Raw genomic sequence first — 22,817 nt, 5'->3', positions numbered from 1 at the left:
TTCTCTCTCTCTACCAACTGCTTGCAGGAACAAGGGCCTCTAATTTGTGATGCCACATGGAGTCCCAGAAAGCTCCCATAGTCAGCTACATATGGATTCCCTGACTCAAATAGAGAACTGTTCTGCTCCTCTGGGCAGGTTTGTTATTTGTTATTTTAGGACATCAGTATTCTGTTGGCTCTGTCTGAGATCCTCAGTAGCCACAATCCGTTTGGGAAGTTTTCTATTAGACACCTGGCCCTCTGATGTGGTTTATAGTTACAGGTTTTTCAGAATCCTTAAATATAGAAATTGTATTTCTGTATCTCAGTCTCCATGATGTTTGGATGATTTTAGAGATGCCAAGGTGTCTTTACTCTACACTCTTACAAGAGGGCCTCTTTATAATTTTGTCTGTTTAATGACTCAATTAAAAATTGAGTTTTTCAACATCATCAAAATTAAATTTTAATGAGACCTAAAGCAACTTATAAACAAAATTTTATAAATAAGTTGAAATTCAATGTATTGCATGATAACTTGATTAGTAAGAAAAGGAAATGTATTCCTTTTTAATTAACCATGATTATTTATATATAAAGTACATAGACCAAATTTATATGCACAATTAGGCACCTAATTATGTTTTAAATTCAACTGCATGCAGAAAGAGATGATCACATGTGTCTAATACAATAAATTATTTTCCTCATTTGGGTGGAAACACTATCTTTTGTTTCCAGAAAAACTTTAAAAATAATCAAATATACTATAGTTTGTGTATCTCCATAGATACACAATATCAGGAAATAGTTATCAATTTCAATCTAAACTAGTGACCATTTTAATATCTTTTGATGATAGTACAAAGTCAACAAAGACAACATTTCATTATCTAACCATTAGTTATACAATGATATTGAATTCAACCATGATTTGAGAAAAGGAAGCAAACAAACCAAATTAAGCTTGTATAGAAAGGGAAGTTATGAGGAATAGTGGATATTGCTAACAAAAACAGACAAAAATCAGAAAAAAGAACAAGAAAATAACTTACTTTTTAAATATGGCTCTATATCCTAACACAAACATGACTTGTTACCAAAAAAGGACATATACTTTGTTCAGTCCATTAGTAAATATTTATAGAGGGCCCCCTATGAGCCAGGCATTGCACTAGGCCCTAGAGACATGAAGATGAAAAGACATGCTTCCTGTTTCCAAGGAGCTTAAATCCTTGAAAAAAGAGCAGTGCAAATAAACAATAGAGCTACAGTAAGATTACTGCCTTAGTGGGGGTCTATTGCCCCAGGGCGATTTCCTCCTAGAACTGAACTTCTCAAGTCAATGCACTTTATAAGATGAATGACTTTCTGTCTCAAAGAAAGAATGTACCCTGCATTAGTTGAAGCCATTATAAGTCACAATGAAGAAAGATGAATCGACTTAAATATAATGCAGCATTTTAAGTTTAGGCTGCATTTAAAATGGTGAGGGTGTGGTTTCATTTTAAAAGATTGGATGTTAAAATCATAGCAATGTGACTTTAAAGGATTGAACGTTTCTTGTGCAAGGGCAGCCTAACACCTGAATGCTGGCCACTCTCCAGCAAGACATGTACACCCAGTTAAGCTGTAAAAGAAAGAACTGCAGGCTCTATTGAGTCATGTGTTCTAGTTGTGTCCCAGCTGTTAGGACCCCTGGAACTTGTTGCACGCAGTTTACCAAATCTACACACCTTGTGTCCCCCTTCACACCTGTGATTTCCTGCTCATCCGTGAAAGGAATTGGCATAATCCATGAAAGGCCTGTGTGTACTTTTGAGACGAGGAAAGGATGTAAGATTGGTCCCAAAGCCAGATAAACTTAAGAGAATACAGCAAATTGAAATGCTTTACATCTCTGACTTCTAAATTTTTGTAAATAGGAAACTGTCATCAGTCAAAAGAAATGAAAGAATACCCATCTATCTACAATGCTGGAAATCCACTATAAGGGCATATTAAAATATAAGAATAAAAATTTAGGAATATTATTTGCAAAAGTCACTTTTTAAAAAAATACCAACTATTTGTGTTTTTCAGCCCAATTTTACAATTATTTTCTGTCCAAAGGCCTTTCATATATCAGGAAAGTACTCTTCAATCAATGCAAGACCTCCACATATTCTTTCTGAAATTCCAATATTTAGTCCAGAGTTTATTATGCCAACCTGCATAACACCATCCAGGAGCTGCAATGACAAAAGGCTAAGGTGGGAACAGATTTATCAGACATTTTTTCTGATGTGTGAAAGTCGATTGGCTGGGTGTGTAGCAGTTACCATTCAGGGTTGACAGGGGCAGATGCTCTTTTCCCTGGCTATGAAATCTTCTTTTCTACAGCTGGCCCATTGAGATGTGAAACCATGGGAAATTGATTTGGCTTTCAAAAGAGCACAACCACTGTTGTGTTATACATTGATTTTTCTTTTAGGCCCTGGCTAAAAGTATCTAAAACTCTCTGAAATGCACCTGGGCCCTGAAACTTTAAGCAAAAATTAATTGTTTTTATGTTTAAATGATTCCAATAACAATTCTGTTATGGACTGTATGTGTTCCACCCCCCAAATAATATGTTGAAGACTTAAGTCCCAGTGTAATGGCATTAGGAGGCAGAGTCTTTGGCTGGTGATTTTGTTTAGATGAGATTATGAAGGTGAGGTTCTCATGATGGGATTGGTGTCCTTATAAGAAAAGACCAGAAAGCTCTCTCTTAATCTCTCTGTGTCTCTCTCCCCCTCCCTGCTCCCCACACCCTCTCATACACTCCTACCCCATTCATGTAAGGACATAGCAGGAAGACAGCCATCTGCAAGCTAGAGAGAGGGGCCTCAACAGAACTCAACCATAGTAGTGCCTTGATCTCCGACAGCCAGCTTCCAGATTGGTGAGAAATAAATTTATGTTATTATGCCAAAATGCCCCAGTTTATGGTATTTTGTTGTGGCAGCCTGGACTGACTAAGACAAATTCTCAAAACATAAAAAAATGTTTAGGATTCCCAGGTTTTTGCTTCAGTAATTAAATATGTTAAACTTCATGGTATTGTAATAAATGCAATGTTATCAACTAAAAAGCAGATGCTAAGTTCTTTCATTACTGTGTTTAAATGGGACATTTCAGGACTTACTAGCAGAAGCCACAAATAAATCTACACATTTGAATACATTATATTCACCTACAAGCATCTATTATATAGTTGATGCATATAAATAATTTATTAGATGTCTTCTGTTCCAAATTATTTTTCAGTTCTTACTCATCAATGCCAAGCATTCCAGCTATTTAAGACTTACCTTAACTACAAGAGTATACCTTCATGTGGAAGGAAACCATATCTTTGAGGCAACAACCCCTGAACCTTGCTCAACAAACAAATACTTTTAAATGTTATTACTAAGAATCATGATTGTGTAAAATGAGAGATATTTAACTCTCTACAGACACTGCTGAATATACATACACACAGACTGTATGTTATAGACTATAAGGTAGAATATATTACAACACAATCTTATAATTAAAATTTGCAGTCATGTTTCTTATTATAGCCAGTCTTAACAGGAAATATCAATTATACAACTATTCTCTCATTTCATAAACATTATAAAATAGAAACTGAAAATGTGTTTTACCAGTAAGACAGACCTATCTCATTAAAGCCACTGTAGCCCAGCTCTTGCCTGCTAAGTCCCAGATCTTCGAGGTCCATGCATTTAAATCCTGGTGGGCACTGGTAGCCTTCTTCTAGTTCTGGAGAGCAGTGTGTATCTGGGATAGCTAAACTATTCCAGGTTACATTTCTGTGAACAACATATGAAAGGGTTAAACAATTTCGACAATTATAAATATTGACTACATAATGTAATCACTCTTCATTAATAACTATTATATATGGACACAGATTTTGAGATTCATGTTTTATAAATGGTATTCATAACATTAATGACATATTAAACACTCTCAAATGATACCTGATTCATCCTACATTAGGTCTTTATAAAAATATTATTATCATTATTATTATTTTTTTTAATTTAAAGGCCAAGAACCAGATACACAAAAGAAGGAATTTTCTGATATATTTGCAAGGAATGTTAACTTGTCTGGGGATTCCCTGTTATTCACAAAATCCTTATCCTACTCTGGAAACAAATTTTACTTCTCTACTTCTAAGTAATATTAAATGATGACAGCCATTTGCCATATGGTGCAAATACTATGAGTCTTATAAATGACACTTGGCCTTCTGCTGTGTTGGCAGATGTGCAATTTAGACAGAAAACCAGACAAATAAAGTGAGATTAAAGGAACTAAAGGTATCACATTGGAAAGAGATATTATGGGGTGATTTAGTGATCGCTCCAGGAACATTGAGGTTTTTTTTTAGGTGGATGTTGATAACTCCTTTTTCATCTTTCCGGAGAACAAGGAGGAGATTAAATTGATGTAGAAGGATTTAGGTATCTAATGGCTTTCTTGGCAGCAGGTACAGGTAATCACTGGAATTGTGATTGTGGAATCTCATTCTGGGTTGACCTTTAAAAGGGGCCCCGAGTAGCTGCTAAGGCAATTCACATAGATTGCGTAGAGGTCAAATTTAGGCTAGATGATTTCGTAAGCCTTCTAAATCCAAGATGTTATTATAAGTCATTTCCTACTACATTAGTGTTTCTAGGTATTTCTTAAATGGAGATCAGCCTTAGACAGTCTCAGCTTATGGATAGCTTATGGCCAAATTGAGGCAGACTTGTTGGGTCACATTTCTGTCCTTTAATACCTTCTTACGTTCAACTGGCCACTCTAATATGCTTTCTCTAGTGACTGACATATAACTGACAGATTTTGTCTACACGTCTCAGGGAATAAGTGTTTAAATAAACTGTTCCCTCTGGTCACCTTTAAGGCTGCTCCTTTGGACTCCACATGCAAAACCCAAGGAAAAGGCTCAAACTGTGGAAATTCCCATTTGGTTGTTTCAGAAAGATATGACTTTAGGTAGACATATTGCTTATTTCTCATTTCACATTTTTATATGTAGGCCATTTTTGCTTAAGTCTAATCTGACTCTGCTTATGATGTGTACCCACACATTAGGACAAAGTTGTAAGGAGACTTCTGAGTTTCAGAGTAAGGCTTTTTGGGTGTTATCCCAAGTTCTGCCATTTACTGGTTGTGTGACTTGATTAAAGTTCTAAACTTTTCTAAATTCAGTTTGTTCACCTGTAATATAAAGAGAGTAATTATAATTAAAAGTGAAGCTTTTGTAAGGATTCAGAAAAATAAACCAAGTAATACACTCAGCATAATACCTACCAGACTGCAAGTACTCAATAAATGCTTATTATAAATAACTATTAATCATTACAACAATGAAATGTAGCATAAGTCCTGGCATGTAAAAACATGATAATAAATAACTGTCAAAAGAATAGGAGGAATTTTGGCATGTGATACTAAAGCATTTTATTCATAGAATTGTGCAGCTGAAAGAAACTCACCTAATTCTTCATTTATACTTGAGCAAGGTAAGGAGAAGTTCAGAGAGAGTAAAGATTACTAGCCTATCAAAATTAATTTTTTTCATATCCAATACTTTAAAAAGACAATAGCAATAGTTTCTGAGAAAACACTATTTACATGAAAAAATTTCAAAAAAATATTTTCAAAAAAATATTTGGATAGAAAATTGGACTCTGGAGCCAGTCTGCTAGATATGAATTCTAGTTCAGCCACGTGTTCCATGTGTGACTTCACCTATCTGTACCTCAGTTTCCTCATCTGTGAGATGACAGGAAAATGCCTATCTCATAGGGCTGTGGTGAACAAATAATTATTTACATCTGTAAAGTACTTAAAATGGGTAGTTGGTATAGGATAAGAGCTAATTGTTACCTATTGTAATTGACTGTTTGAAATTCGTAGAATGCCTAGATTAAAACCCTAGCCCTGGTGTGTAGCAACTGCACCTACTTTGGAGGGGTATTTTAATGATTAAATGAGCGAATGTACAGTGAGCTAATGTACAACTCCCAGAATTTTGGTGGGAATAAGTTAACCACACTAATTGTTAACTACTATGGTTATGTTTTCATTAATTTATAAATATTAGAGTATTTTTCTTTTTTGATTCCATTTGTTTGTTCTTTCATATTAACACCGATTCGCATTTTAAACACAACCCTCATCAGCACAGATATTATTTTGAAATCTTTTGGCTTTCTAGGCAGCAGATGTGAAACACATTATTTTTGCCAACATCAAGCTATTAGCAAATGCTTTTTAGAGACATATTTATTAGATGATTAATTGCTCTGGAACAGATGTATCTTAAACCACATGATAATAGCCCTTTTTAAAAAACTGAAATGAATGTCAAGAGTTTCAGAATATAGATTCATTTAGTTTTATTCTCAGTTAACAAGAATCTTCTAGATTTCATTTATTTATTTATTTATTTAGTTAGTTAGTTAGTTATTTAGTTAGTTAGTTAATGTTAATTATTTCCTTATTCATTTCCCCTCAGAGATTCATGATAGAACAAGAAGCTTTCTGGAATCAGTGGGGTAGAATTCTTGCTCCAACTTGCCAAATATTAAATATAGAAAATGATTCTCCCAGTCACAATAAACATCTACTCATGCTTAAGGGGGTTTCAAGACCTGCATTTTCTACAATCGAATTCTTGAAAAAAATGTCTACTCGTATTCTCCCTAATTTAATTTTTCAGCCCATTTTTGTGATCTCCAATCCACTGGAATTGCTCTTGTTTATTTTCACGTGCTACATCGAATTGGAAAATTTTTTGTTTTTATCTTCTATGCTCTCTCAGCAGTGTTCCACATAGTAATTTTGGTAGTAGGCAGAATAATGACCACCTAAAGATGTCCGCAGTCTAAACTCCAGAACCTATGAACATATTACGTTACATGGCAAATGGGAATTAAGGTTACAAATGTGAACAAGGCTAAAAATCTTGAGTTTGGGTGATGATTTTGGATTATCTAAGTGGTCCAATCTGATAACGAGTCCTTAAAAATGTAAAACCGTTTCCAGTTGTGGTTAGAGAGAGATGTAGCTATTGGAAGGACAGCTCAGAGAGATGCAATAAGATGCTGGCTCTGAAGATACTAGTTTTGTCCGTATTTCTCAGATCATTCTCCTTTTTCCGTCTCCTCCTACTTTAATGGACCTTTAAGTACTGACTTGCTCTGAGATTGGTCCTTGGCTGTCCTCTCTTTTTCATGATGTTCTCTCCCTATGAAATCAGGTCCATTTTCATAGTTTCGATTCTCTGTCATCCAGATGTCTTTGTAGAGTCTCAGAGCTACGTGTCAAACTGACTATTAGATCTCTCCATTTGACGACACTACAAATACCTCCAACTCTAGATAGCCCAAACTAAACTCCAACTCTTGCCATTATTCCCTCTCATAACAAGTTTCACCATAGCACCATCAGCCAAAATATTTAGCAAGTTTGAAATCCTGGAATCAGCCTTGATATCTACTTCTTCCATTAACCCTCACAACTACTTCCATCAACCCTCATAACTAATCACGTTCCCCTAAAAATTCTCCAAAACATCTTTTGAGCTGATTCATATCTCTCTATCTCCACCTCTACACACACCACTATCTAGCCTCCTAACTGGTCATACTGCATCCAGTCAGAGCTTTCCAATCCATTCACTATAGAGCATATAGAGACTTTTCATCATCACTGTTTTAATTAAGTCTGTCGGTGGCAAATCTTTAACATGATCTATAAGACTCTGAAAAAATCTGGCTCCTCCTCTTCTCCCATGTCCTAACATACAACCATGTTGGCCTTCTGCCAGCCCTTGGTGTATTCTTCTTACTTCATGACCTTTTTCTTGACTTGGAAATCGTTCTTCCCATCTTTTCTTGGTTAACTCCATGTTTTAGCTGACAGGCCCAGCCCAAATATCACTTTCTCAGCCTGAACGTCACCTCAAGTCCCTCAGATGAGGTCAGGTTTCTCTGCTGTAACTTCTCAAAGTACCCACATTTTTCATTTTTGGAAACTGAAATGTGTAATTCATGTTAGTGTGGTCCTGTATTCATTGCATGTCTTCCAAATTTGGCTGTAACTTTCAATTCCATATAGTCCTTAACACATAGTCTGTGATGGTTAAATTTATGTGTGCGCTTGGCTAGACCGTGGTGCCCAGTTGTTTAGTCAAATCCAGGTCTATAGGCTGTTATGAAGGTATTTTTTTTTTTTTGATGTAAATTAACATTTAAATCAGTAGACTTTGAGTGAAGCAGATTACCCTCCATATTGTAGGCGGGCCTCATCCTATTAGTTGAAGGCCTTAGGAGAGAAGACTGAAGTCCTCCGGAGAGTAAAGAATTCTACCTCCAGACCGCCTTTGGACTCAAGACTGCCATAGCAACTCCTGGTGGAATTTCCAGCTTGCTGGCCCGCTGTGAAGATTTTGGTCTTGTAAGCCCTACAATCGCACAATCCAATTCCTTAAAATAAATCTCTTTTGCTCTCTACATACATCCCTTTGGTTCTGTTTCTCTGAAGAACCCTAATACACAGTAGAAGGTTAGTAATTATCTTCTGAATAAAGGAATGAATGTGTCTTTCTTTTTACCATCATTTAAATCTATGGTGAATTAATTAATTAATTTATTTATTTATTAAGTAACTACAGGAGAAACTCTTTAACAATTGGATCCTGATGTTTTTAGGTAGTTTTTCAGTATGGCATCTAAAAATTGGCATGCTTTTTCAATTTTTAAATTTCTGGCTTCAGTAGTTTCTATGTTTCAAAATGAGTACTGAATCCTTCAGAGCAGTTAATTATTTTTCGAAAGGCTTTAATTATCTGCCTGGCATAAGCAGTTTTTTTTTTTTTTTTTTTTGTAATTCTTAACAAAATATCTTGTTTACAAATAACATATGTAGAAGTTTGAGATCTAAGAAAATGTATCCTCAACTTGTTGCTAGAACTGTTTAATAACAGCTCCAAACAATACCTCAGTACTTTATACTTTTATAGTTTTAAGTTCATTATTATTCCTGATGGCACAGAGCGTCGAGCTATATATTGAAGCACAAAGATTAATATCTCAGTCCAGCAATTAATCATCTTAATTACCTCTGGCAAGTCACTTTAACCATTTGAGCCTCAGTTTCCTCATCTGTAAAATGGAAAACTTTTCAGCCATTTAAAAAACAATTCCAAGAATGACTTCATCATACTTTCATATAAAAGAAAATGCAAATGATTAGAGTGAAACATGTGCCCCATTGTGTTCTCTTCTCATCCATCCTTAAGACTCACCAATGCCAAATGCAACAGCTCTGAGACTTTATGTTCAATTTTTTCTCTTCATTACTCAATGTCATCGTCCCCTACTGATACTGAACTTCTGTCACTGTTTGTTGCAACAAGTTTAGTGTTGGCCTTTGGTAATTGCTGTCACTTATGAACATAGCTATGCCTATTATTACTCAGTCTCCTTTTTAGAAATTGTTTTTCTCATATTCTTAGTGGGACCACTTTATTTCATTTGTCTGTTCATTAATTCAAAATAATTATTTTTGACAGGTCTCTTCTATGCACACAACATGCTGGGAATGGAGATAACTAAGAAGATATTTCCAGCTCAGAGACTTTACTGCCTAGTGTGAGAGAGAGAACAGAAAAGCAATGCCCACAACAGAGCATGATGCCTGCTTTAAAGCTATCTCTATGCTCATGGTGTTACAAAGGCACACAAATAGAAACATTATATATGACTATGGATGACGAATGGTGAGTAGTACTAGAAAAATCTTCCAATATAGATGATGCTTGCAGTGACTATTAAGGGATCAACAGACACTAGTTCTCAAGCGGGATACACAATAGCATTCTGGAAAGCAGAAATGTCAAAGCCTGTGTGTGCACAGGAGAGAGAGAAAGAAAGGGGGCAGGAAGAGAAAGAGAACATTTTTACTCTTTCATTGGTGGGTGTAGCTACTCACAGATTTTTCTCAAGGGCTGTAAACAAGCAGTTGTTACCATACCAAACAATTTTTAAACTACGCACTCAGAGATTTGCACATTGGGGAAAAAGACAGGTTCACACACATACTTCACATCTCGGAGAACAACGAATATGGCTTTTGATAACTGCTTAGATCATTGCTTGCCTCCCTCTTAGGAGTGGGCATGAACTATCCCTCTCATTGCACATGCTCGCAGTGAACCTGCTCTGGCTGTTACCCACTTTTCAGATTTATTCCAGAAAATCATCTGGCTTTGTTTTCACTCTTATTTGGCCTGCTCTTTCAGGATTAATTAAAAACGCCTATGACTTGGCCTGGCTAATTCTAATGCTCGATGCTTTGGGAAACTAATCCCACTCTGGAATTTGCAGAGATGATAATATTTATTGATTTTTGAAAACTTTTAATTACTCTGCCTGGACTTTTAGAGGGACTACAAAACAAGATAAATAGTCTGAGGCAGAAAATAATATTGACATCACACCTCTTTTTATAAACAAGTAAATCTGGCACATTTTCAAAGAAATTAGGAAATAAATTTCCCCTTACTGTTAAACAGAGAGTATTTTAATGTAATTTTCCCTTTTTCTCATCCTTTCCTTGAATGGCTGCACAGGCAAAGCCAGAAAAAAACTGAATGCATCATGCACCTAAAATTAAATATATTTTCAAATTTGTACAAAACTTAAATGACAATATATTCTATTTTGAAAAAGATTTTAAATAGTCATCTTATTTTGTTATATCTGTACAGTTTTATTAAGTACGTATTTTCTCCAAGTTTACTCCCTTAACCAAATCACTCACTACTTTGCCGACATGAATAAGGGATAACCCACGTGATCGAGGGCCAGGAGACAGGCATCTGAGGCAGAATCAGGCAATAAATGTATTCAAACAGAGTATTAGAAAAGTAAAGTATTAGGACACAGAAGATAAACTGATTAGCACCAAACTGGAAATGTGAAAACTATTCTGAGGTTAAAAGACAAAGTCTACTACCCTTGACATTTCAAATCTAGGCCAAGAGCTCCTCAAGCAGTAACTCTCCTCTCTCTGCTTCAGGAGCTAAAAGATCCAGGGCATAGAGTTATCTGTGAGGAACGAGTTGGCATGATGAAAAACAGGCACTAGAATTTGAGGGCAAACATACAGAACTTCAATTGGTGATTTCACCAATTAATTAATGTATGGCAAGGAGCTATTTCCTCTTCTCTTTCATGAGAATCATAAAAACCAATCTGTAAGATCACATTATGAATTAGCAATTATGAATATAAAGTGTCTCATACTTATGAGGTTTGGCTGAGTGTATGGCTGGAGAGAAGCAATTTTTCCCATTCCAACAGGCTTCCATCCTATTGGAATGGTCAGATGAAGCCACAGCCTCCACAGTAAGGTCATGTAGCTACATTAAAAGTGAAGGGCAGGCCACGAACATGAAATTTTCCCATTTCTTTGTGTCTTCTTCAATTTCTTTTAATAATGTCTTACAGTTTTCAGTGTATAGGTCCTTCACATGCTTTGTTAGGTATTTTCTTTTTGTTACAATTATAAAAGAAATATTTTTTTAATTTCTTTTTTTGAAAATTCATTGTTAATGTATAGGAATGCTGTGAATTTTTGCACATCGATTATGTATCCTGAAACTTTATTGTATTTGCTCATTGTTTCTAATAGTTTTTTGGTGGAGTTTTTAGAGTTTTCTATATAGAGAATCATTCATGTCATCTGCAAAGTGACAACTTGACTTATTAATTACCAATTTGGATGCCTTTTATTTCTTTCTCTTGCCTGATTGCTCTAGCTAGAACTTCCAACACTATACTGAATAATAGTGGTCATAGGGGATAGTCTTGTATTGTTCCTGATCTTAGAGGCAAAGTTCTTAGTTTTTCACTATTAAGTATGATGCTAACTGAAGGTTTGTCATATATGGTTGGCCTTTATTATATTGAAGTACTTTCCTTCAATAGCCATTTTGTTAAGTGTTTTAATATAAAACTGAGAGCAACAAATGAACATGACGAATAAGCAGAGTCACGGACACAGACAATAGTTTAGTGGTTACCAGAGGGAAGGGGGGAGGGGGAGGTACGTTGGTGTAGAGAGAGTCAAAAATATGTTGATGGAAGAAAATTTAACTTTGGGTGTCGAACACACAATGCAACACACATATGATATATTATTGAATTGTACATTTGAAACCTATATGATTTTATTAATCAATGCCACCTCAATAATGTTAACTTTTTTAAAAAAGTGAACGCCAGGGAAGAATTTAGAAAGCACCAAAGCCTCTGTCCCCAGACACTCTCAACCAGGAAGTGTACTTGCCCAATCCAAACTCTAGATCTAAAAATACATGAGTCACTGAATTAATAAAATTGAGATGATTGCCCTGCAGTTCCCAGAACACTTGGACAACCTGCTATTTGTGAGAATGACAAGAGACTCTTAACGCTTGTGCTCTTTAGACTTTTCCAGGGAAATGGCCTTAAGGTAAGAGGAAACTCCAGTCACCCCAAGGTGGAGCTGTAGCAGTTAGTTAAAAGCTTAACATTTCTTTGAAGACTCAAGATTTATCTTTTTAAAAGCCATGCAGATTTTGTGTTCTACTCTATAACATATCTTTGGGGAGTTTCAGTGTAAAACTAAGGTTTTAAATCACTGACTACTAACCTGGTCAGTTCTGATAACTCAGCCCTATAGGTATGATTCCACAGATGGGGCTAGGAGTTTACATTTTTACTGAGTTCTCCAGGCAATTTCTCTATCAAAGAGATTTCATCCTAGAATAGAATTCCCAAAATGTGCTGCTAGTGCTGCTATAGTCACCCCATGTCACGATGGCTTCGGAAAAGCAGGCTGGTTTGGTAGAAACTGAGATATCAAAATGATACCATATATGATTTCTAAAGAGACAACGCCAATAAACATGATCGCAAGGGGCTGAAATTGCAGGGTTCCTCATTTCACATTCACATAGTCTGTTCAGAAGTTCCAGTATGTCATTTCAGAATCGAGTCCTAAAATAAGCAGTCTTAAACATTTACTCATACTCTTCATTTAAAACTTGTCTCCTAAGCACGTGCTCCTTATAACTGAAGGGCAACTGAACATTTTATTAAAACATTTTGGATATGTACTTGTTCATTTCACATAATTTGACCAAATTACAATTGAATAGTTAAAAGCATAGAGACTGGCATCAGAGAGAAGAGGGCTTAAATCCTGCTTCTGCCACTTATAAGCTGTTTCATCTTGGACATCTTACTTAACCTTACCGAGCTTCAATTTCCTTGGCCATAATATAAAGTGTAAAACTACAACTAACTTATCAGGTTTTTATAAGGATTAAGTATGAAAATAACTGACACCAATTGTTCAATAAAGGTTATTTACCACTAATAATAAATAATAGTCTTATAACTTATATTAGTACATTATCCTCTTTTGGGGAAGTAAACATAAGATCAATAGAAGTGCTATACTGTAATTGATCTAAAGAAATCACTTGATTTCTTTTAGAGCCTTTGTCAAACTGTAAGATTTTCATTTTCATACTAAGGACTCCCATAAATATTTTTGTTATTTCTGATGGAAATCATGCTGGTATTAATTTTTACACAGGAGTTTGATTTATTCTGAAATATTTTCTTAGATTTAATTTTTTAAAATTATTAAATGAACAGTTGATTTAACTGGTGGCTCATGTGGTTCACATCTTTAAGATGGATATGCGCAACAATTTTAAAAGCAGTAAGTGGAGTAACACAAATATAACAAATATCACTATTTTATAGATTCAGATGAGATAGAATCTCTTGGACCATAACAGCTACATAGAGATAGAAACCAGATGTAACATGGACTTTAATTTTCTCTACGACATATGAAAAGTTTATGTATAGTCATGTGGATATGTACGTGCACATAGGTTTACGAATGTGTGATTATAATATTGTAGAAGTTGCTCAAATGACAGAACAAGCATGGTCTTGGAAATTATGTTTGAGTGCAAATCCCTGCTCTCACTTAGCACATGAACATATTTAACCTCTTCGGGACGTATCTTCATCTGCAAAATGGGGTAATAATTCCTTTCAGATTGTTCTAAAAATTAGTTTTTAAAGCAAAGTATCTGAGATTTAATAGGTGCTCCACAAATGGTGCTACTAATTTAATTAGACATCTGCATGAATCATCAGAGTATGATCATTTCTTACTTAAATATTTTAAAGAACATGTTTCTAATATGCATTTATCCAAACTTCTTATATTTCCATTTTCTAAGTACCCTAAAGAGTAAACTTAAATGTTATTTGGGTCAGCAATAAAAAACTGGCCAAAATTCAAGTTCTATTGTCTCTAGTCTAAGTCTTAGTGATATTTTATATAATACCACCAAGCCCTATAAGCTGCCTCTGGGCAGGGTGACCATATCAAAGAATATTTTGTCCATACTGAGACTCTCTTTAGATGAAAAAGGAAGCTGTCAGTAATTATTCTGAAATACCAGGGATACACTAGAATTGTCCTGGGCATTTGTGATATGTCACCTCATACCTCTGAGCCTTAAAGCAAACGCTCCAGACATCACAAATATTTACCAAACTGGTTAAAACCTACACTCTGTATAGTAAACTTTCATATATACTATACTATACTAAAAGAATAGTATAAAAGTATACTATATACTTTTAGTACTATACTAAAAGAATAGTATAAAAGTATACTATATACTTTTATAGAGTAAATATTTACTTACCTTAAAGTTTTTCTCATTATTTCACTCTTGGGAATAATATCTCATTATTTGACACCAAGCTATGAAAAAATTTCTCTTCTTTCTCAGGATTGATAATGAGGTATCGGGTAAGTCTTCATCTTTTCTGTTTCTCCTACCAACTCATTTTTATACTTTGTTCTTCTAGTTTCGGAGAGATTTCTGCCATTACATATGGCATTTTGCCACACCTGTTTCTGCCACAGGCCATTGCTCTTCTCAGCTTTCTTTAATTTATGAATTGCTTTGTTTAGTCAAATCTCATTACTTGTTCCATAATTGCCTTAGGTCATCATTCATTATTGAAGAAAAATCTAGAGCTTTACTAGTTAATGCTATTGAGGACATAGTTAAATTCCATTCCATCTGCTTTAAAAGAAATCAGCTCCATTTAAAAGCAAAACTGCATGTATTGAGTTGCTTCTTTATTTATCCTGTTTGCCTTACAGATTAAACATAATCAATTCCAGAGGTCAGTCGTGAAACCCAGGATATACAGGTTTCTGAACATACACCTCTTTGCCTGAAAACTCTCCCGTTATTAGGGTATAATACATGCAAATCAATTAAGCAGAAATTGGAATAATTCTTAACAGACAACGCTTAAGAGAAATGAGGTCATGATTGCACTGGCAACACTGATTGCTGGAAACAAAACCATCATACTGCAGCTTAACATCTGACTCAGAGATGTTTCTGAGAAATTTCTATTTAAGAAGCAACAAAAGGAAAACAGTTGGAAAAAATTTTAATTGGGATTTTTATGTGTTTCATTTTGACTTTTGACTTTTTTTGAGTCTCTAAAAATAAGATAAATTAATGTCTGCTGGAAATTATGGTAAAATGGAATCAACAATTTTACTGGTTATGAGTAAGACTTTAAAATCCAGTTAATATTGAACTGAAAATTAAAAGGAAAATGATATAAACTGTTTTTATGAGCAACATTACTACCATGTAGCTAGTTACGCATTTTCCTCTCAAATAGTAAATTAAGAATCACATAAAAAGAAGGCAAAATGTATGTGTATGTACATAATGCTGTTGAACAGATTTTACAAATGTGAGAAAGAGAAAATGCAGACATTCCCCCATAACAGCTATGTCTCCAGTAACTGAAAATTCTGCCGACATTTATGAAAATATTCAAAGTATTAGGATAAAGTAATGAGCTGGAGCTAATATCCAGAATGCAAAAGGTCTTTTAATATTTTTTTCAAAGACATTTATTTCTTTGTGCTGAATATAGGATGGAGCCGGTGAAGAGTACTTACTAAAGTGATTCAAGGGCTGAGTTTAGGAGGCACTCAGGCATGTCTTCCCAATTTGTATTATATTTTATGTCTCAAAATGTAGTTTGTCAGCATGATATCTGATCTCCTAGCCATGTTAGCAAGCTTTAGAATTCTCACATTCTGACTTGGTTTTTAATAAAATGGTAACTTTAAACCAGCCTACCATACCCACTGCTGCTATCACAGTTGCCTTCTTATCCAGAAGCTTTTTTTCTGTTCTTCACTTCTATTATCTATTGTCTCCTGCCCACACGATATCTTTTTCCATCTTCATATTCATTCATGGAACAATTTAGACATATTCTACAGCCTACATACACTTAAAAAAAATCTGCCTACAGGTTTTTTTTCACTCATTTGTCTCCTCTGTCACCCACTCAGTCAACTCCCTTACTCACCGTTTCCTTTGACTTTCCTATCCTGTGCTCGTACCACAGTTTTTCTCCAATTTTAACGTAGCTTTTCTATATTTTAACTATTTCTCCTTTGTCCCTTTATCAACTTGCTTTTCTTTCTCTGTTCCTTTTTTTTTTTTTAAATTTCCTCTTCCTTATCAATGTGTCATAATATTATTATCTGTCTAAATAAAATATATCAGCAACCATGCCTTCAGTAAATAGCTGCTCAGTGCTTACTCTATGGTAGGATACTAGGTACTGGCAATAAGAAGATGACTATTCTCCACAAGTCTCCCATATGTGTCCTCAAGGACCTCACAGTGTAATGAGGAAAACGGGGGAAAAAATTGCCATGAGCACCAGTGTGCTAGTTTTGGCAAGATGGGCTACATTAAATTCTACTCCTTCCACTACAAACAACTAGATAAACAATACCATTCGAAAATGTATATCTAGGCTCACAAGAAAGAAAGACACTTTCCAAAAGTTCAAAATTTAAGAGGGAACTAAAAACTGGAGGTAGGTAAGTACATGAGTTGGCAAAATGGTGGTATAAATGGGGGCTCATTATCCATTATCTGAGAGTTTGGGTTTTAATGCCACATGAGGCAGAAGACAGGGTCCTGAGCCTATGTAAGGCTGGGAGGTGGAAATAGTGACCCTGTGCATAAAGCCAAGTTGTAATTTAGATGTGTTCCAGAGTATAATATTGGTGAAGGGATAGTCAAATAGATCAATCAAGCACAGTAGAGACCATAGGTACCGATCCAAATATAGACAAGAATTTCATAAATGAGGAAGGTAGCAGTGACTTCAGTAGGGAATAGCACACAATAAGTCGTGCTACTAGAACAACTGACTGACCAGGTGAAGAAAATTAAATGTCTACTTTACGCCAAAGCATTTCTAAACAGTTTTAGTAAGATATACTTAGCATACAATAAACTGCACGTATTAAAATGTGCAATTTGATAAATTTTAACATGTGTACAGAACCACAGTTAAGATAATAAACATATCAATCAACCCCAAAGCTTTCCTGTGCCCTTTGGTGATCCCTTGGAGATTCCTACCCCAATCCTATCCCCAGGCATATTATCTATTATTATAGACAACACTGTATTTTCTAAAATTTTATATAAATGGAATCACAAAATATGCAATCTTTTTTTAAATATGGTTTCATTCATTCAGAATAATTATTTTGTGATTCATACAAGACGTTGTTTATATCAATATCTCATATTTTTTTATTGCTCAGTAATATTTACTATTTGGATATACCACAATTTATTTATCCATTTATTTAATGATGGAAATTTGAGTTGTTACCGGTTTGGGGCCATTGCAAATAAAGTCACTATGTATATGTCTTTGTATGGACATATATTTTCATTTCTCTTGGTTGAATACCTGGAATAGAATGAATGGAATATATGGTAGGTATCTGTTCGACTTTTTAGGAAACTGCCCAATTGTTTTTCAAAGTAGTTATACCATTTTCCATTCCCATATTATTTTACTCTGATGGTGTTAGGTTCGCACACTCTCCATTTTGCCACAGAGGACAATTTCTAAGCGTACACTTTGAATTTGCTTAATCTACTTTCCCACAGGGTTACATCTTTCAGGCTGGCTTCTCTTGAATAGTTGTCTTTAAAAACTTGGACAAAACAATTTTGAGGAAGCACAAAATATAGAACAGAGAGTACTTAATTACTTTTAAAAAATTTAGACACAGATTTTTCTCGTGAGAATTACAGAAACATCCTTGTTAATCACCTAGATTAAAATGCAGTTAGTAGTTAAACTTACCCTGGTTTTGTGTCATTTACTACACAATGATACGTAAATGTTCCAAACATCTGTACTCCTAAAATTCCATAAAGAAGTAGAAAGAAAAGTAGGAAAATTGAAACACTCCATATTTGTTCTCCTGATCGCCTAGGAGGAAAAATAAGGTAAAGTAAATAAAACTTAAAAAGAGTGTCATAAACTTTCCCCTTTAATGTAGGTAAAAATAGTGCTTACTTTAAAATATTTGTAATTCTGGTCCTTGGTAGTTCAAATCGGAAATAAATTCGGAATGCTCTGATCATAATTAGTGGCCTTGGGATCCTCAACATTCCCCAAGGTGACATCTGATCAACTATATCAGCAATTTCAAATACCTGTAAATTTACAGGAGAATAAACAAGTTTAGACTTTCCCTTAGCATTGTCTGTAGTCATGGCATAAACAGACAGCTTCAGGAGGTAGATCCTGTACTCTGAACTTTGCCCTACCTCATTTTCTATTGAAATCAATTTTCTTTTGAGTACATTTTGAAGCTAGAGCTCTCTTAAGAGAAACAAATACATAAACTAATGAAAATGCCATTAATCGTGTTCATTTCCTGCCTAATTCATCAAGGCACAGTTTTTATTATAAAAACAGTGTCGACTTAAAATACAGAATAAGTGTGCTAAGTCTTCCTCACTAATCATACATGTTCTTTGGTGGAACTTTTTGAATATCTAGAAAATGGTATAATAAAGAAAAGATTAAAATATTATAAAAAATGTGAAAAAGAATTGCATCATTTATGAGGCAAAGTAATAATTAGAAAATGTTTGTCAAACATACAATAGTTATTAAATGGAAAAAATATGCAAGATAAATTAGACTGTTGGAGAAGTGAGCTTAATCAAAATAAAGATAGTTTATCAAAAGCACAAGGATGAGCAGGAGGAACTGTGAATTTATTTTATTCTGAATTTTTAAATGAAGAATATAGTAACTTTGGTTGAATTAAATGTAAAAATTAACCCTGATTGAAAGCATGGCAATAAATTCTACCATTTTCAAATGAAATTCCTCCCTTAGAGGTTTTTAATATATGTTCCCTATTTCTCTAGTAAAGCATTTTCTATCTGCAATATAGATTTTATGTTAACCAATATGTATCCCAATGGATCTATATATGTTTTTAGCAGTACTTAATGAGAGTTCAGTCACATAAAAGACTGAAATTTTCATTTTTAAATTCAATATTTTTATTCTACAAATACAGAAATCTCACCTAAGTTCTTTCCTTTTTTCATGACTATATTTTTTATATCTGCTCAGTAAGAAATAATTTTCTATTGTATTGAATTTCATTTCTGTTTAATAAATAATATGCAAATGAGGCTGACAATGATTAAAATGTTGGGCTTTTTATTAATAAACACTTAAATAACATGATATAGAAAAATACACAATGACATTTGATATATATTCTTTAATATAATTGTTTAGATTTTCAATGCTAAATAATGCCCACTTCAGAAAACAACCCCTTGTAATTTAAAAGTTTTTAATTACCTGCAACACCAATGAAACCCAAAGGCAAAAGACCATGAATCCATCAAAAACACACCAGCGATCTTTCACATAGGAACTATCCCCCTAAAAATAAATTTCACATGGCATTATAAGGCAAAATAAATAATTTCAAAAAAAAAATCTGTGGAGGAAATAGTCAAATGTTAATTCAGTAAAAACTAATTTTAAAAAATGTAAAATATACAGTATAGTATATATTGATGTTTATGTAGAAAAATAAACATGCATATTTTTAAACTGACTTTCATTAAGTAAATGTGTTCTTTACTTACATTTTAAGCAAAAAGAGAGAAAAATATCACTTGATCTTTATTTTAAGAACTAATAAGCATAGTTGTGATTGTTTAAAAGATACAAAGAAATTTAAAAGTAAAAACTGAAATTTTATGGCATTCGGCAGAGAACAATTTTAAAATAGGAACAATTAAAAGTAAATGCTAGGCAGGAAAAAGAGCAATTAAAGATTAGTGAGTGCACAGACAACCAAATAGGATGAGTTTATATGGTATTTTTCCCAATAGTATTATTATTTCATTGCTTTTATATATCATTATACATTATTACATGAGTGTCACTATAATTAACCTCTTTTATTGCTCATAATTTGCTTTAGTAACAAATTATATTAAAAAAGATGTAAGATGAGCACTTCCATTATATTGGGGATTATTCAAAATGCAAAAAATGAGGATAAACAGTGCTATTTTCCTGAGAGGGGAACAGAAGTGGCCAAGAGCCAAGGGTGGAAGAGACATACTTTTCACAGTGTATCTATACATATCTCTTCTGATTAATGTTCATGTGTTACATTTTTTTAATGAATTTTCAAAATTGTTTTTTTAAAGGTTACCATTTTAGTTTTAACAACAAATATTTTGTCAGTTGGCCTAAATAAAATAATATTTAAAAATGTGAGCCCCACAAACTCAAAATGTAAAGCTATCAATAACAGAGTTGGCTGAATTTTTGTTTCTTATTTACTATACAAATCTTTTTGCTAAGAAAACTGATGTTGCGAAGCTGACTCAAAGTATATTTTGAACTATATAAACAGATGGATTATTTTAAATAATTTTAGATGCCCTGGTGGGGAACCAGAATACAACAAAAGCATGCAAACACATTCTAATTTTAAATGACCTCATATTATAAAAACTGGCTTAGCGAAACTTCTGCTGTGTAATATAGGAAACTATTTTTGAGTTAGGATGTAATTTTAGTTGCATTGTTTGAAATGTTGTCTTCTTTAGATTTTCAAGAAATTCACAGTGGCATTTACCTGCTAGCCAACAAGACCATCACCTGCTAGGTGGTATGTAATGGTTATTTATAACTGGCTTCTTTTTCTGGTCTTGGTTGAATATGTGAAATAATCTCTGGGCATAAGTTTTACATATTATTTTTTGGTTCATATTTTTGAGTCACTTATTATTTATAAAAATGTTTAATAAAAAATTCTTTAATCAGCAGCGTTTAGAAACCTGGCATACAAAAACTCAGATTTTTCTCATCTTTTTTTAAAGCTTTTGCTCTTTAGTGTTCATTGTTCTGTCTGTACCACCTTTTTCCTCTACATTTCGATCTGACCACAGCCTATTCTGACCAGTACTGTAACTCATACATCGTGCAACAATTGGCAACTCAGCTCAAGTATTTAAATAATATTCATATTGCGTAATTTACAGAACAGTCCTTTGTAGTCCCCATCTGATGGTTTAATGAATTTATATTTTAGTCCCTCTGATTTATTGGATGTAATTGTTAAGTTTGGGTTTCCTACTTAAATCTTCTCTAAACGTATTTTCTGGCGTTACCTTAAAAAAAAAAGTCTATCACCCATTGTAAATGTTTGAGTATGTTCTGAAAATGATTAACATCTTGAGACTTTAAACTGTTTTGGGTAGTATTCCCAGCACCTAGTACAATGAGTGACATACAACAGATATTAAATGAATGACAAGATAAGCACATAAACCATGTCTTAGAGAGCTTTCATACATTATAATGCATACAGTAAAAAGTCAATTCATATGCTTTATGAAGGCACCTCGTCATCCATTCATTCACGGAAACTCTTGATATTGTTCCTTCAAAGAGAAACTTGTACATAATACCTTTAAAGGTGAGTACCTTAAAGTTAAGCCTCTTTCCTATGGGATCATGAAAGACCACATATGAAATTATGAAATAACTTTTGGATGTTTTCTGGATTAGTATAGTTCGAATAAGCAGAGCCTATATACCATGCAAATAGTAATCAGGTCAAGATTTACATGATTTGTGCATTATAATGTACTTGTAAATATAACCAAATTGAAAATGATACATCAATCAATAATCACTAAGGCTCCACAAGTCTCAAATACCTCTTAATAAACAGAAGACAGACTTCAAAACCTGGCACTCTGAAATATAATCTCATATTACATTTTGTGTCTAACATATTTATCGTATCTTTTTTAATTTACATGTTTCTAACCTGAAAGAAAGGTTTTAATTTGTTTCTTGCATCAACTGGAAATGGAGGGCAAAGAGTGCTTGAGCTATGGGCAGAAATCAGCGTGCTAATGGCTAGGGAGATGGATTATTCAAGAGCTGTCTGTCCATTTATATAAAGGTAAACACTCGGAGGCTGCCAATCAATTATAAAGTATAAGAAAGTAACGTAAATTGCCATGCAAGTATTTAACAAGCAGAGAAACCAAACACATTTACCTGAAGTCGTTTATAGGGATATAGTCTGCAGTTATAAAATGATAGGCACTGGTATAGTTTCATGAGTACATGATTTATAGTTCTGAGTTCCCAGGGTCCATCTGTCACTGTGTCTTAGCATTATTATTTATTACTTCAAGAATGCTCGGAGGATGCATGTTACTTTTACTTAGGTCTCTTGTCAGATAAACAATAGACAACAGAG

General features: G+C 34.0%; 1 protein-coding gene across 1 annotated transcript in view; it reads right to left on the bottom strand.

Moving 5' to 3' along the window:
- Window positions 1–22,817, bottom strand: part of NALCN (sodium leak channel, non-selective) — a 292,340-nt gene that overhangs the window by 243,888 nt on the left and 25,635 nt on the right. The window contains exons 4-7 of the mRNA XM_023532439.1: window positions 19,877–19,960; window positions 18,563–18,702; window positions 18,347–18,475; window positions 3,669–3,823 (exon numbers count right to left, since the gene is read on the bottom strand). Coding sequence (XP_023388207.1) covers window positions 3,669–3,823; window positions 18,347–18,475; window positions 18,563–18,702; window positions 19,877–19,960 — 508 coding nt within the window. The remainder of the gene's footprint in view (window positions 1–3,668; window positions 3,824–18,346; window positions 18,476–18,562; window positions 18,703–19,876; window positions 19,961–22,817) is intronic.

The sequence above is a fragment of the Pteropus vampyrus genome, unplaced genomic scaffold, assembly GCF_000151845.1.
Source record: "Pteropus vampyrus isolate Shadow unplaced genomic scaffold, Pvam_2.0 Scaffold83, whole genome shotgun sequence".
NCBI classification, from domain to species: Eukaryota; Metazoa; Chordata; class Mammalia; order Chiroptera; family Pteropodidae; genus Pteropus; species Pteropus vampyrus.
This window is presented reverse-complemented; position numbering and strand designations above follow the sequence as displayed.